At 36.6% G+C, this 16,490-nt stretch overlaps 1 protein-coding gene across 1 annotated transcript in view; it reads right to left on the bottom strand.

The window, feature by feature from the left end:
• Window positions 1-345: 345 nt before the first annotated feature.
• Window positions 346-16,490, bottom strand: part of Alcam (activated leukocyte cell adhesion molecule) — a 191,514-nt gene continuing 175,369 nt past the window's right edge. Inside the window, exons 15-16 of the mRNA XM_028755602.1 lie at window positions 4,515-4,626; window positions 346-2,994 (exon numbers count right to left, since the gene is read on the bottom strand). Coding sequence (XP_028611435.1) covers window positions 4,539-4,626 — 88 coding nt within the window. The 3' untranslated portion in view covers window positions 346-2,994; window positions 4,515-4,538. The remainder of the gene's footprint in view (window positions 2,995-4,514; window positions 4,627-16,490) is intronic.

Here is a 16,490-nt window from a genome sequence, read left to right as displayed (position 1 = left end):
GGGGTTACATGCTTCAGCCACCATGGCCAGCTGACTATTCCCAAACCATTAATTTTCACCTCTGATGTGTATAGCAAGCTTCTTTTATTGGGAAGACAGCACATTTCTGTGAGAGATCATGCGTAGATAATTCCAGAATGTTGATCTAATTTAAGGTTAAGAAAAATGAAAGAGAAGTATCCTCTTAATCAAAAGCTAAGGGTGGTAAAATAGTACCATAACCCTAAAAGTGAAGATGGCACTATTAGAAAGTACCAGGTAAAAACCCAAGGCACCTCCTTACAGGAAGAAGTACTGCTAGTTTTACTCTTCTATAATCTATTTTTAGAGGGATGGACACTCACATCAACGCTTCCACTTTTTATTAAAGAAAATCACTTTTTGTACATGAACATCCTATTGCAGACAAGAGGCAGACAGTTATGAGGGATATGTGAAGACTTATTTTTTTTTTAATTTTTTTTAGGCATAAAGGGGTATGTTAATCCATTTCCACATACAATTCCTATAATTACATATAGGGGGTGAACCGTGAACCGGTTAGAAACCTGTATCTAGTTGCCAACAAGTGCCACTGGAGAGAAGACAGTCCAGAAGTTGAAGACTGAGAATTAGCTTCCTTCCAGTGTGCCGCAGTACATGGAGGTGCTCTTGAGAGAGCAAGTTTCCCCTTCACGTAGGCGCAGACTTGAGCTGATGCAGTAGTTGCAAGCAATCTTTCCTCTCTTGTAAACATCTGCTCGTGGTTGGGAGCTCTGAGCCAGTCATGCTGCTGTCTAGGTTCTAACAGCTGTCCGTGGACTCAGTTACCATTGCAAGTGGACACCTTACTAGTAGGACTAGAAGCTCTCCCGCTCTCCCGATTCCCTGTTCCTTCTTTCTGCAAACACATCTTAGGAATAAGACTTTAAACCTTTGATCTCCCACACCAAAACAAAAAGAAAGAAAGAAAGAAAGAAAGAAAGAAAGAAAGAAAAAAGAAAAAAGAAAAAGAGAAAAGAGGAAAAAAGAAAAGAAAAGATAAAACAACAACAAAAAAGAAGTATTAATAGTGAACTAACCTCACTGTAGTGTTCATGGCTTATTATGGAAAGCGGGTGTTTAAAACTTTTAGAATTTCTTTAACAAAATTCCAAAGAGAAAGCAAAAAGAAATCATATTATTTACAGAGATTAGCTGAATGGCGTAACCATGTAAAACAAAGAACTTTGGTTTGGTTTTGGTTTTCCCTTTTCCCTTTGGTTTAAATATTGATCAAGATTCAATTTTTTCTTGCCAAGCAAAACTTCAATAAATCAAAGTTTAGAGGCAAAATTACACGTTTTCTCCCCACCCCCATATTTTATACAGCATGGAGTCTAATAGAATATTTTATGTATTTAATCTGTACCAATGTACTATAGGAAGCTTTTATTAAACTGAGACACTATTACTCAGATATCAAATGGTTACAAATGTACAATGATACGTCTCTCAGTATGCAGAAGTGGCAAAACATTATCCCCAACCTCCAACAGAGATTAATCTTTGATTAGTTTCTCACTGCCTTCAAAATAGTTTATTGTTGGAGTCTAAAAGGAAATACCACATTTCCTTTCCCTCTCAAAGAACACAGTTCTATACCTGGAAATCTAATAGTCATATTTTTCTTTTCTCATTTAAAGTTATACACATAAATCTGGGACAAAATGGCGGTGCAGTGTGATCCCAGAAATGAAGCCTCCACCAGAAAGAGCAAAGTTTAAAGTCTAGTTGCAAGTCGCTACTGGCCCTTATCCAGTCTACTTCACAAAGGTCCCATGTACACTACCTCCTTAAAAAGTACCTCAGGCAGAAAACATGTTTATAAAGTTACAAATCTGAATGTAACTAAAGATACATAAACATTTTATTATTACACTTTCATGTACTGCTTGATAAATTATGTACCAGTTAAAAACACTAAATTATCTCAAGGTGCATTCAATATCTGTAGCGTAGTTAACAAAAACACACACGAAAAAAATATATATTCTATATTCTGTGGAAAATAACACAGCTTTAATAATGACCACTGTTAAAAATCTGCAATTCTGACTGATATCTCTTATTTTATTTTCTTTTTTTAAGGAAACAAGTGTCATTTTAAGGCAGTGGATAACCCAAAGGATTTAACACCAATTTTAATTACAGTGATTTACATTGTGATCTGTGAATATGGGGATGCGAGCTGTGATTTTTCCAACTTTCTCTGACACATTAGATATTTTTTCCTTATTTTTATCTAATTTATTTTAAACAGAATGTAATTTCCTAGCAAGTGTCATTAAGCAAATGTGATACAAACTCTGTGTATGTCTTTTTCAGAGAAGACAAAATTGTCAGTTTTGGAGTACTGTTCTTATATGGTGCTGCTGTGTTTGTGACTTGCTTCGGGGAGCCTGCTGGCAGCACATAAACCATGATATCCTATGGTGCTCCTGACTCTCAAAATAAAAAACAGCTTCTGATTGGGCAAGATATGTGTCCCAATCTCATGACTGCCACCTTTGGGTTTCAGGTCCTCACAAGAAAGTTTGGGGCGTTATTGATAGCAATCAGAATCAGAACCGTACCTGCTCGGACTATCCATATAAACAATTGAAATAAAACATTACATTATACATCCAATTAACAGCCACTCCCAGAACAAAGCTTACAGTGTATAAAAATAGCTACGTAAAAAATTTACATAAAAGGCAAACCGAAAGAAATCCTTAGTGCAGACATTTACAGAAAAAAAAATCGAACGAAATACAACATATGACCTATTAATCATGGCTGCCAAATCTTGTTGTAATTTTATTTTATAACTTTATTTCATTGTTTTACTTGAGATAATTCTCTAAGATCCTGTGACAGCTTGGTAGAATGAACTGCTTAATACTTGAACCATGAATTGCTGTCATTGTCTTTGTATAAGTCTTAAATACAGTCCACGTTCATGCTTCAATTTGTTTATATGGTTTTTTTTCTCTGAAATGATGAAAAGACATAGAGGAGATAAGTAAGCTCCCATAACAATCACTTTTTCATCAACAACAGATATTTTATACTGAAAGTGACAATAATTACATCATAGAAGAGACTGTTTAAAGAAACCTCATGTCGAGGTTCCACCTGTAAACACAGCCCTATTCATTTTATAATATAGTTTTGGAATTCGTGACTCCTTCATTTCTTCCTTCCTTCCTCCATTCTTTCTCCCTTGCCCCCTCCCTCTTTCTGTAAGACATGGTTAATTCATATAAAGATAGGGGAATAAAGTGTTTCACGACAACGTTTCATTACATTTCTCTTCAAATTTAAAATTTATCCATCCATCCATATAAATCAGTCTAGTTTGGGGACTTGTCTCCAGTTTTACACTGAGATGAAACTTAATCCAATTTTGAAGGAAACCGAGAGTTGAGAACCAATAGATTGTTTACACGGAACTGAGGAAAAGAGAGTAGAGGAGTGGAGAAGGAAGTGTGTGGAGTTGCTGCTAGGAATTTGGGTCTCAGTGGGCAGAACAGGAGAATGAAGTCCCTTCTGATTCTTCAATCTTCCTGAGAGTCCAGCTTTCAGACTTTACAAATAGATCTTCCTTTAGTTATCTCACACTTCTCTCCTAGGTACAGCCTTCTGAATGCAACTCTTCCCCATGCCCTCCATCTCTGGTATGAGATTAAATCAAATGATTCATTCAGATTATAACTTTATGTTAATTTATATTAAACCTAAAGTTCATAGGAGTTGTGTTTTTCACATGTTGTTAGTAGTAGCAGTTACCTTCATGCCACACAGGCTAATTCATCCATAGGATGCCTTTGTGGGTGTCAAGGGGCACATGAGGAGAATGGTTATGGTTATGTTATATTTGATAATACCATTGAGTCACACACCTTTGTGAGACTGACTTAAAAATCATACAGATACAGATAATAAATGTGAATATATCCAACTTTCATAGCACTGACACACATGTTATGCACACACATGTGCACATGTATGCATACATGCACTAACATAATATATATGTACTCTTGAGAAGATTGCCTCTGTGTGTGCTATGTGTGTGTGTGTATACTAGCTTGTCAGCCTTTTCATTAGAATGACTTGGGAGACGGCTGTATAAATATACTCACAATTATGCCCTATCCTTAGATTAAAGTATTTATATATTAAAATTTATTCTAATGGGATTTAAAAAATAAATTTAGAGTTTGTGCTTACTGGACCCAAATACCAACTTAGAAAATAAAGCTTCTTTGTATGCAGGAGAATTTTTTGTCACTAAAAAACAAAATGCAAATGAGATGCTAATAATCTCAAAAGTGGGTTTTATTATGCAATGGATAATAATTATGTTGAGGAGGTTAAAGAAACTGGGAAGGGCCCATTGGGAAGCTGTAATTAAGAAGTATCTGCAGGTAAAGCTTGGGTCTCATCCCCATGGTGCGTCCCTACTTCCTAAGAGTAACTTCTACAGACAGCCCCTCAATTCCACTTACCAGGACATCCAAACAACTCCTCTCTTAGGCTTCAGTTTTGTGATTGTTTTCTTCTAGCTTTTTATTCTCCTCCATATTACCAAGGTCCTTGTTTACATGTTTGGATGCAGTTCTACAAGAGAAAGAAATAAATATCACATAGTCACTCAAAAATAAATAATGTTCTAGTTTGAAAATATTTTTGAAAAGTGAGGGTTAGGATGGGGAATTCCAGACCTGTCAAGATTGGCTGAGAACAACACGGTGGAAAGAAAAAATAAATGAGTCTTTAAGTCGAATAATATTAACTAATCTTGAAACCAGATGGTACAATTTTCTTGCACTCTGGTATAAGCTGGACTTATTTTCCTCATGCTACCAGGTAAGTAATTGTTATCATTTCTAATAAGAATTTTATTCTTTGTGTAAAAAAATATTTTGATGGTTCTTCATCATCTCAATAGTCATGCATTGCCATGAATTTTGACAGACCCAAGGTAATGATGGATGAAAACTAACTATAGGGCTCAAATAAAGTTTTTCCTTCTTTTCTTATTTATCTCAGTTTCCCATGCCTCTCCCAAATCTGATACGTATAAATTACAGATATAAAGGTAGGAAGGTGGGTTTGGATGATTTCTCAGCCTTTCAGTAAATCTGTGAGTCCTTGGAAAAGTGCTGTACTGAACAATAATACCCACTCAGCTAATGCACCTATCTGAGGAAAACCTGGTGAATTTTGGAAAATTACCTACATAAATGTAAATAACACTGAACTCAAGAAATCAAACAGTGACAGACCTTTACATTTCCTCAGCAATTACTTCCTCCTCAAAGTAGCCCAAATTCAGTTTCCACAGGATAGTTTTAGCCATTCATGTATTTTATAGATAAATAGAATCATAGCATTCCTATTCATTGGTATTTGACTTTTTAGTGAAAGTCAACTTTATCTCTGTAACATTTATAATTTGTGGCAAAAAAAAAGTCTGTGGGGTAGTGGACCATGCCAGGAAACCTGTTAAGTTTGAGTGGGTTCAGAATCCCTGGCACCCATCTGAGGACGGTAGGAGTTTCCCTGCTCCCTACCAGATTCCTGGCCTGGGACATGTGACCACACTCCCTACATAAAAACATGAGCACTGGCCATGTAGCACAGAACAGATTTCTCCATGCTAATGAGGTATCTAGATGGGCCCTAAGAGTTTAGCTAATGAGCTTCCCTTCCCAAACATTCCTTCCTGCAAAAGCTATTTAATCTCTGGTCCACCTGAGGAAGCTGTATGCATCCATTTTCCATGATGGACAGTAAATAAACAGTATGGACAAGCCAGGACTATCTGTGGGGAATCACAGTTGGGAGTCTGGAGAAAACCTTCATCTACGGAACTTCATTGCCTAAGTCTCTAGCACAAGGCCACTCCAGGCTCCTGGACCTTCTTTCCCAAGCTAAGCTGCAGTTTCCCTTCCCCTCAGCTAGAGCTTGCTGTCCTCAGCCTGTGAGCCCAGCCCCCTCTATTCCCAACTCCTTGTGATTTCCAGATGTCTGGATGTCTGGGAATTTGGGAATCCCTGACTCTTTGGCCTCAGCCTGCCTTGTTTCTCATCTGGGCTGAGGTCCACACCCTAGGCTGCATTCTCCCACCCTCTGAGTGGTACATGGCAGTTCCAGCAAGCTCATCGCCCAATAGCTGCATAGGGTAAATACAGCCTATCATTCTGCATTTTGTCTGCATGAGTGGAGTTCATACACCCCTGCGGTGAGGCAGAATGCAGATGCACAATAGTCATGGGTAAAAATAGTACCAATTAAAAGTATATGAACCTAATAAAAATATTGGTTCAATCAGTATGGGCTGCATGCTGTTTAGTCCTGCTAGGCCTTCAGACACATAATTGAGACTATTCATGTGGGTCTGGTATGTTTCTTATGATTTTACTTGCCTCTCCTTATTTGATTTCTGGATATTTAATACAATATACATAGATATTTTATCTTTCTTGCTTATTAGCTGTAGTGGTTCCCTTATCTAGTTATTTGTCTTCTTTTTCTAATTTTTCTATTGACTACTTATTGTATGTATTTACTCTGTGCTTATCCAATCCTTTTTAAAATGCTGTATAAGACAAAACAAAACAACCTGGAATATCCTGCCTTTCTGTTATTAAATAAAGATGATGAGAGGGTAATCATCATGCCTCTACAAAGGATCCTGCTAGTGTAGGTGCAATTTTAATAAGGTTCATTCAACCTGTGGTCTGTCCCTTTCCTAAGCGACAACACTCTTAGGCATCCTAAGATCCTGCATATACCCCTTCCCCTTTGCCCTAAAATGTAGAGAAAGACACATTTCCCTTCAACATCTGAGCTGGGCTCTCCAGTCATCTGCCATCTGAAGTATCAAATGTGAATAAACCCATTAGATTTTCTTTTTGATAAAACAGAAGATCCTTGAGAATAAACAACATGTTTAATTTATACTTTATCCACAATGCATAACATAATGGAAGTAATATGGGTGGAGCACAGAGTCATTTATTCTACTGCATTGACCAATCCAACACATTATACTTCAATTTCTACCTTCTCATCCTTATGACACTAATGTCACATCCTGCTCCTGTTGTAAGTAGGGGAAGTTAAAACTCCTACATTGAAATGACAGAACTAGAATGATATCGTACTCCATGATTTCAGGAGGTGCTGTGATCACACAGACAAGGTATCGTGAATATCCCATCAGATATTAAGTGAATACTTTAATAACTATAGATATTATACATCCAAGAAATCATGGCAATCAAGAAAACACATCCAATCTCAGTATAATCTCTTATAAAAATTGGTGCTTTTATATTTTGAGACTATGATTATAATTATATTATTTCCCCATTCCATTTCCATTCTACTCTATATGAGATGCTTCTTAAACATAGTTAAAGAATTGAAGATTAAAAATGGAAAATGCATACTTATAAGATTACAGTGTGGTTAGTATAGCTGTCAATATCAGACAATCCGAAACTCATAATAAGGCATATTGGTAGGTTTTATTTTATCTGCAATAACAAATTGTGATACATCAAGAAGTCATGTAAATTAAACAAATATGCAACTAATAAAAATATAAAGTAAAAATTAACAGAACTACAGGGGTGAATAGATATAGTTAATATCCCTCTCACAATAACTTAACTGACACTTAGACAAACAATTAGTGTGCATGAGCATGCAGAAATAATATGTACTAAGCTACCTCTCTGCTCACAGATATGTTAAAATGTTAAAACATAAAAATGAACACTTCAGTTTTCTGTTGAGGGGTGGGTAACAGGAATAAAAATGTCTATGACTTCTAAGAAGAAATTCAGATGAGCTGCCCTCTCTGATCACACAGACTACATGCCAGTAGGCACTATCTGAATTGTGTTTTAAAAATTTGGGTGCAAGCAAAGCACAGATCTTAGGAAAAGTCTAATTTGGGTCCAAAATGAAGTCAGCAGAATTACTGGAGACAGGTGAAACACTGCAGAGATGAACACGGGAAATTCATAGGAGGCTTTCCTTGATTCTTTGTCTGTGACATCAGATATGCCTATCCTAATAAAATGTAAAATGAACCTTCAAAGGTATTAAGCCTATTCAGAAGTAGTTGAGTTTGAGTATGACTCTAAACAGAAATTAGTGTGTAACAATATAGTGCCAAAGTGCACACCAACTAATAAAAAATCACTGAAATTAAGTAAAACAAATGTCATAGTAACTGTGAAAACTGGGTGAATACATACTCAAGAAATTGAGTTGGCAGTTGAGCCTTATAAAAGGGGGAATTAAAATGTTTGCAAAAATTGTAAAGAAAAAGATATATGGAAACCAGGAAATTCTAAAACTAAATCAAACACCTTGAGTCTAGAACTACAAATTAGAAGTTATGAAATCCTTGTAATTCATCAGGTGAGCTTATTAACACCTCAAGCACTAAGATAGAAAAAAATACTTGAATAAAAAGAATAGAACTATGAAAATACCTCAATATAAATTCTAAAATTTGGAAAACAAAGTTTTATGGATGTGCATGAGCATGTCTCCATGCATGTGTGTGTGTGTGTGTGTGTGTGTGTGTGTGTGTATGTGTGTGCATGCATGTGCATGCATGTGGAGGCTAGAGGAAAACTTGGCTGTTTCTAGAGAAGTACCGTCCATGTCTGCCTGCCTGTCTGCCTGTCTGCCTGTCTGCCTGTCTGCCTGTCTGCCTGCCTGTCTGTCTGTCTGTCTGTCTGTCTAAGCCTCTCACTGGCATGGAATTTGCTCAATATTGCAAAGATTGAAGACTTGAGAATCTATACAAAAGAGAGTATATCCAAAAGGACTGAAAGTGGGAGAATATCATCACTTTGAAAAACAAATCTCATGTAAGTTCCTGTCAGTAGACATGCACACTACCCAGTGAGGTAAGGGGTTTAGACTATATCAGTAATTCTCAATCTTCCTAATTCTGTGACTCTTTAATGTAGTTCTTCATTTTGTGGTGACCTCAACCATAAAATGAGTTATATTGCTACTTCATAACTGTAATTTTGTTTCTGTTATGAGTCATAATCTGATATACTGGATGTCTGATATGTGGCCCCTTATGAAAAAGTGGTGCAACTCCCAGAGGTGTTGTGACCAGCTGGTTGAGAACAGCTGGACTAGAGTAAAGTGATGTCACAAACATCCGAGATCCAGTCAAACAGACTACAGCTCTAGAAGGAGAAACAGCCAAGTAAATTGAAAAGGAATACTCTTCATTGTTCTAAGAAACACTAAGCTGGGCATGGTGGCTCACAGCTTTGATCTTAGTTATAGAGATGCTGAGGCAGAAGTCCACTAGTTGGAGGCCAGCCTATGCTACACAGTGATATCCTACTTTACAACAAAAGAAAAAAAAAGTTAGAGTAAAAAACAATACCAAAAGATTGTGAAGATTCTAAGTGTGTCAAGATAAGAGATATCCTAAGAGGCAAAAAATATGTAATGGAAACATGAAAGCACATGCCTACAAATTTCTCACATTGCACAGCATATAATTTCATATATTTGAAGATAGATAAAAGACTAAGATGATTTAAATTGTTATTTTTCACTTGACCCCGATCATTCCAGAAGACTTCACCCACCCATCTTAAATGCACTTTTATTTTCAAGTGATCTTAGGAGTCACTTACATAAAACAAATCCTAAAGTGGATCATGAATGAAACGCTTAGTGGAGCAGACAGTGTTAACAACAATAACAAAAGTTAAATGGCAAGTGTCTGGGATTTAATAGACCACTAGTCATGTGATTACAAAGAATGCACTGAGAAATTTAAAAAATATTTTAAACTTAATAAAGAGAAAAACACAGCATGTTACTATTTATGGACTATAAGTAGCACAGTAGTGGGGTGTAGCGATGGGTCGGCAGTTAAGACTACTACCTGCTCTTGCAGAGGACCTGGGTTTAATTTCCAATACCCACATGGTAACTCACAACCACCTGTAACTCCAGTCCCACATCATCTCTGTATCTGTGTGAGCACCAGGCACACACATGGTATACATACATATACATAAACAAAATATCCATATACTTAAATAAATAAATAAAAATTAAAAACAAAATATGTAAATAATAAGTGATATATTACTCCGTGTGGTGTGAGAAGAACGAAATTCAAGGAACAGGAACAGGTACAACAGCAAAGCTGATAGGATTTTAATTCAGTCCTATTTACTTTATAGGTGGTTACGGTTGCCCGAAAATTCATTGCAAATTATGTGATTCCATAAAATATGAAAGAAAATAGAGAGGTGCCAAGATGAGAGCGGTCAACAAATTTTCTGGAGAGAAATGATAGTCCTCAGGATGAATCCCTGCATCCTTCAGTGTGTCTATCCAGGCAAAAGCGCGTGGAACCACCCTTGGTTGCAATGTGGGAAAAAGAGTCTGTTCCATATGACACGAAACTTGCAGTGTATTTATGGAATATGTGTTGGACAGCTTGAGACCAATGACTTTTAAATTTATAAATGGATAGGAAACAAACCAATAAAGAATAGCAAAGAGAGAAAGACTTAACAACAAGGACTCAAGGACTTTCTCCCTTCTTGTCTTAATGCCGCTCCCTGACACGGTCACCGCTAACACTTACAAGGCTAAGTGCTTCCCATGCACGGCACTGTTTAGTCTTAGTCCATTTCATTTTTACAAGGAACTCACTAGACTAAGCCTGTCTGCAGTCACACGGTTGGCAAGTAGCAAAGGCAGGAGTCGGACTCCAGGATCTTTGAATCTAGGCTCTATACACAGAGCTGCATAGCGGTGCAACCCTGCTAGCAGTACCAGTGTCAGGTGGGCTGATGATGGCGTGGGGACGGGGAGTGGGTAGATGAGAAGGAGAGGACACCCTTGACTACATGTGGACAGGTAAGATCCGCACACACTTTATTGAGAACTTCTCCCTCATCCTTTATTTTTACTTTAACAATTTTTCATTTTTTTGAGCTTATAATATAGTTGCATTGTTTCTTTTTCTCTTTCCTCCCTACAAAATTTCTGTCTCTCTCTTTGTTCTCTTTCAAATTCATAGCCTCTTTTTTTTCATTATATGGAATTTTATGAAATACAGTCTTTTAATCTTGGATGGTTTTCAGAGATTTGAAAGAATTACATGGGTTAGAACCTCATTTCTAACTAACAAAGGTAAGAGTTTCTTTAAGTCACTCTCTTTAGCAAAGTATGTATTCACTGTTTTGAAGGAGAAAAGTATTTATAAAGCTCTTGTCCTTTATAAATGGATTAAACTACTAATTATGATCACTGCTGGTATAAACATTTTTTTTATTGGTAACTTTTTGGTAACTTTGGTTGTAAAAGAAAATTGAAATAATAGAATCTTAATAAATAAGACGGGAGTGGAAACTCTTTCCACCATGAAGTATAACTTGTGAGGCAGTGAAGGGAGGCTTAGGCTTCCTGGGGGTCCTGGCTAGTTTTAGGCCATCTTGACACAGATACAGTCATCTGATTAAGGAAACTTCAATTGAGAAAGATGGGCTGTAAGCAAGCCTGTAGTAGAAGACGCGATGAGGAAGGATATGCAGTGGGTAGGCTAGCTTCCTGGAGAGAGCCCACTCAAAAATGAGACAATTTTCCCGCAGATAAATATGAAGACAAACTTCCATAAAAGAATATTGTTGAGCTGAATTAATGATTTTACAGAACTCTTGGCTTGATTTAAATGGCTTTAGGAAGTTAGGGAAATTGATAGAAAATTTAAGGAGATGGTTTAAGTTGTTTTGCCAGAAACATACAGTAAAGTTAGAATGAAGAGCAGAATGTGCCCCTCCCTTGTAGAATAGTAAGGGTTGCATAGGTTGGAAAAGGAGCACAGTGAGCTTCCAAGCATTGCAAACACATAATTGTAGTAGGAAGAGAGAAATAGGCTTGGGACAAGTTAATGATCAAAGAAACCATTTCACTCTAGGTTGGGTCTGAGTTCCTGGATTTTATGATCTAGGGATGTGGTCGCAGGTTTTGATGTGCACCATGAAAAGCCACAGGTATGAACAAAGAATAAATAATTTTGAGCATAGAATAGAAAATAGATTATTAGCCAGTCTAGCTGAAGAAGACTTCAAAAATAAGAAGTATGATAGACTATCTATTTCTTGGCAAATGCAAATTGTTGTCAGCTAAGCGCAGGAAAGACCTTGCTACTACAACCTTGGATTACTTAAACTTTGTTAATCAATGACAAAAGAATTGTTGGTCTGGGTTACGATGAACTTTTTGCGAGAAAGATGGATAAAATGTTTAGTTAAGTATAAGTTTCAAAAGAGGAATTCATAATCAACAATCTTGTTGTAATTTCCTTTTGTGTAATGATGTTAATTTTTTTGAAGAGTATGATTTTGTGATTGTTTTCAGAGAATATGTAACTTGTGGCTATGAGATAAACTTTTTCTTCCATAGAGAACATTGTTGTGGATGCTATAAAAAGATTAAGAGAAAAAATAAAGTTGTCGGAGCCTATTCACTGGAACTTTGCTCCATCCACCAAAGGTAGTTTGCCCACTGGACCATGATTCATCTACCAAGTGTGTATGACTGTGTGCCTTTACAGCATAGCTGACCGACCCCACATCCTCCCTTGGATCACTGATGCTTTGATGCTATTTTCTTAATTAGTGATTGATAGGGGAAGGCAAAGCTCATTGTGGGTGGTATCATCCCAGGGCTGTAGGTCTTGTGTTCTATAAAAAAAAAAAAAAAAAAAAAAAAAAAAAAAAAAAAAAAAAAACAGGCTGAATGAATCATGGGGAGTAAGCCAGTAAGCAGTTTCCCTCCATGGCCTTTGCATCAGCTTCTACCTCCAGTTTCCAGTCCTATTTGGTTCCTGTCCTGACTTCCTTTGATAATAAACCGTGACTTGGAAATGTAAGCCAGATAAATGCCTTCCTACCCAGGTAACTTTGGTCACGGTGTTCCATCATAGCAATAGTAACCCTAAAACAGTGAGCATTGGTGTCAATTTTGAAGTATAAGATCCTGGCCATATCTTTCCTCCTAAACGATGCTCTCTATAAATAGAGGAAAGAATAACACACAGGGCTGGTGTGTGGATCAACATGAGTGTTTTGGAGAAATCTATAGGTGAGGAACAGATCCCAACCACCTTAGGTCAACGAGTTGTTGCCAAAGGCCACGTGACTACTAGATAGACCAGTCTAAATCTGTATCTCAACTACCCATCTGAAAATGCAGTGCTGTTAAGGATCGAAAGCTGTTTTTAAATATCTTCTCAAGAAGGTACTGCGTTGGAAAGAAGCTCTTTTCAATGATATCATCAAGTAATTATATCTTTGCTTTTAGTTCTCCGGGAAAGAAGGTGGAGAAGTTATCGGTGCTGGCCTCTGTGGATTGCTTTACTTTAGCAATAATTAAGTGAGGATGGGGAAGTGGTAAACTGAAATAAGCTCTTAAGCATGTAAGTTCAACAAATATAGCCTAATGCTGTGAGGTGTCATTGACATAAATAAATACATAAACAACCCCAGAATTTTATATTTGTAAAACCAAATAATTTATATTGCAACTGTTAATAAGATTTATAGTTTTCAAAAACAAACATGCATTAACTCTTCCTGACTGCAGGGTTAAATTCTGTGATTTATGTTTTATAATGTGCCTAAACAATACTACATAAAGGTGTCAGAACTATGAGTTCCAGGACAGGCACCTTGGCAGTAGAAAATTGCCACTGCCAGCAGACTGACCATTGACTCCTGCACAGGTGATTAGGGGCATAGAGAAGATAATACTTATTTTCTCCTCTTCCTTGGTCAGCAGAATGTGTCTGCTCTTGGGCCAACCTTAATGAAAAACCAGAGGTGGAGGAGAGAGCTCTAATCCCAGCTGAGAGGTGGCAGCAATTTCTTGACTTAGAGAATAAAGAGACAGGTTTATTGCTACCACTTTCCTATCGTTAGACTTTGAGACTGTTCTGAGAAATTCCCCACTAAAGTAAGGAATGCTTATGTTCTCTGCTTAAAAAAAAAAAAGAAAAAGAGAAAAAAAATCAGAAAATAGCCTTTCCATTTTAGCTAACATTGACTATTTGGACCTTATAGTAAGCAGAATATTGAAGGATAAAAATGAAGATTAAAAACCCTGAGTCTCCATGAAAGCAAGAAGATCCTACTGCATTTCACAGCATGACTCTGTCTATTAACATTCTAATCCTGATACAGAAAACAACCTGGCTCAGGGCAAGGAGAGATATGTTTCCCTTACCTTGGAAAAGATAGCAAAAACAACAATGATTTGCTTTTTCTGAGGGCTTCATTTATAAGTTCACACAATACAAATACTAAAAGGCACATATTTCTTACTTGCTACAGAGGTAAAAATTGAGTTTGTGAGATATTAATAACTTCAATTTCTCCCAAATACACAACGAATCCAAGGTTACTCATGACAGGGTCGGGTAGTCATAGTTTTCCACAGAAAGCAAACTGTGATCTTTTAAAATATAAATGCTCTATTTTGATGTGAGCCCTTCCCTTTGAGGGCTTTCAGGTCAGAACAGTATTAAGAGGGGAGCCCTGGCCCTACACTTAGTGGTCAATGGCACTGTAATTAAGAAGACATGCCAGCATATCCTCTTTATCCTATTTACCTTTTACTTTATTATTTATAATTTATGGTTTGAGGGAACAACAAGACATTTTCTTTTTTTCTTTTTTTCCCCCTTCTGGATGCTTGCCAAATTATAAGTAGAAAGAAAAGGCCAAACTTGGATAACCCTGTCTTTTAATACAAATGGAAAGGCGATGCCATCCCTAAACTTGTGGCATGCTCCTCCCCACGGCATGATACTAAATGTAGAAAGGCAAAGTCCAAGGAGGAATCTTAATTGAAACAGCAGTACTATTGGGATAACCAAATGCATATGAATTTATATGGGATATAAAAACTATTAAATATATAAGTGAATCTACTCTTCAACTCTACTTTGCAATCATTTTTTTTCTCGTACCTTTCCAATGATGTTTACCGTAACTAATTCAAAGACCATCCCTCCAACGTTGCTAAAACTCCACTGCTTTGCTAAGTGCATTGCAAAAGTTAGTCTTACAGATTCTGAACTGAAATCTCTAAGGATGAGTCTACACTTCCTTTGCCAGTATCTAAAGAGGTTAAACACTCACCCATATTGCTTGAATGTCAGCTTATTCCAGAGGCTCAGGCAAGGGATTAAAGGCATTTAGAAATCTGAAGTGTCCTATACATTCTTCATAAAAGTTTCTTTAATACGTAAGAGTTTATTACACTGACTACCAATAATATTCAGTCTATCAAGTTTGGTTCAGTTAAGTAGCAGACACAGGTTAAGACTGGCCCTTAATTTAAAGGGAATGCTGGAGGCCTAACCCAATGACATTATTAAACAAAGTGTCTAGCATTGATTTATCTGTGATTTGGATTCTTGGTTGACATATGTAACACAAGGACACTTTTCTTTTATTCATAGAATATTTGATATCTGATGAGATACTAGCCATTAACAGAGTGCGATTAAGATATTGAGGGTTCTCTTAGCACTTGAAATTCATTTAACCATAACACAGAGGATCGAAGTTTGTGTCTCAGCTTGTTTTCCTGACACAGGGAAATTTTAGTTTCACTTTTAAATTGGAAGTCCTAGTAGAATGAATGAATCCTAGATCCTAGACTTTCAGATGTGTTTCTCATCATGGATTTATGACCTGAGATCTATTTTTGATCATAAAGAAACTTTGTAAATACAGGGAGATTTGTATAATATTACTATATTACTGTATTAAAATACTTACTTCTTGACAATTTTGCATTTCTTTTCACATGGTATAAGGAGTCCTCTTTAGATTTTTCATAGGACCCATACCTATAACTCTATTGGTATATTTGTAGGTTAAATGTTCATATATAATTGTCATTATTGACTGTAATGATTAACTTTATATATTAACTTGATTGAGCCATGTCATATCCAGACATTTATCAAACAGTATTCTATTATGTCACTGGGTATTTCTAGATGTGATGAATATAGTTATCAGTAGACCTGATAAAGCTGATTGTTTTCTCTTATGTGTGTATGTCATCCAATCATTAAAGGTACCAAGAGGATAAGAATGGATCCATTCTTATCCCCTTGTACAAAGCTCAAATCTAAGTGGATAAAGGACCTCCACATAAAACCAGATACACTGAAACTAATAGAAGAGAAGGTGGGGAAAAGCCTCGAATACTTGGGCACAGGGAAAAGTTCCTGAACAGAACTCCAATGGCATATGCTCTAAGATCGAGAATTGACAAATGGCACTTCATAAAATTGCAAAGTTTCTGTAAGGCAAAGAACACTGTCAATAGGACAAAACAACAACCAACAAATTGGGAAAAGATCTTTACCAATCCTTCATCTGATA

This window comes from Grammomys surdaster, unplaced genomic scaffold (genome assembly GCF_004785775.1).
Source record: "Grammomys surdaster isolate TR1022 unplaced genomic scaffold, NIH_TR_1.0 126066, whole genome shotgun sequence".
Classification (NCBI taxonomy): Eukaryota; Metazoa; Chordata; class Mammalia; order Rodentia; family Muridae; genus Grammomys; species Grammomys surdaster.
This window is presented reverse-complemented; position numbering and strand designations above follow the sequence as displayed.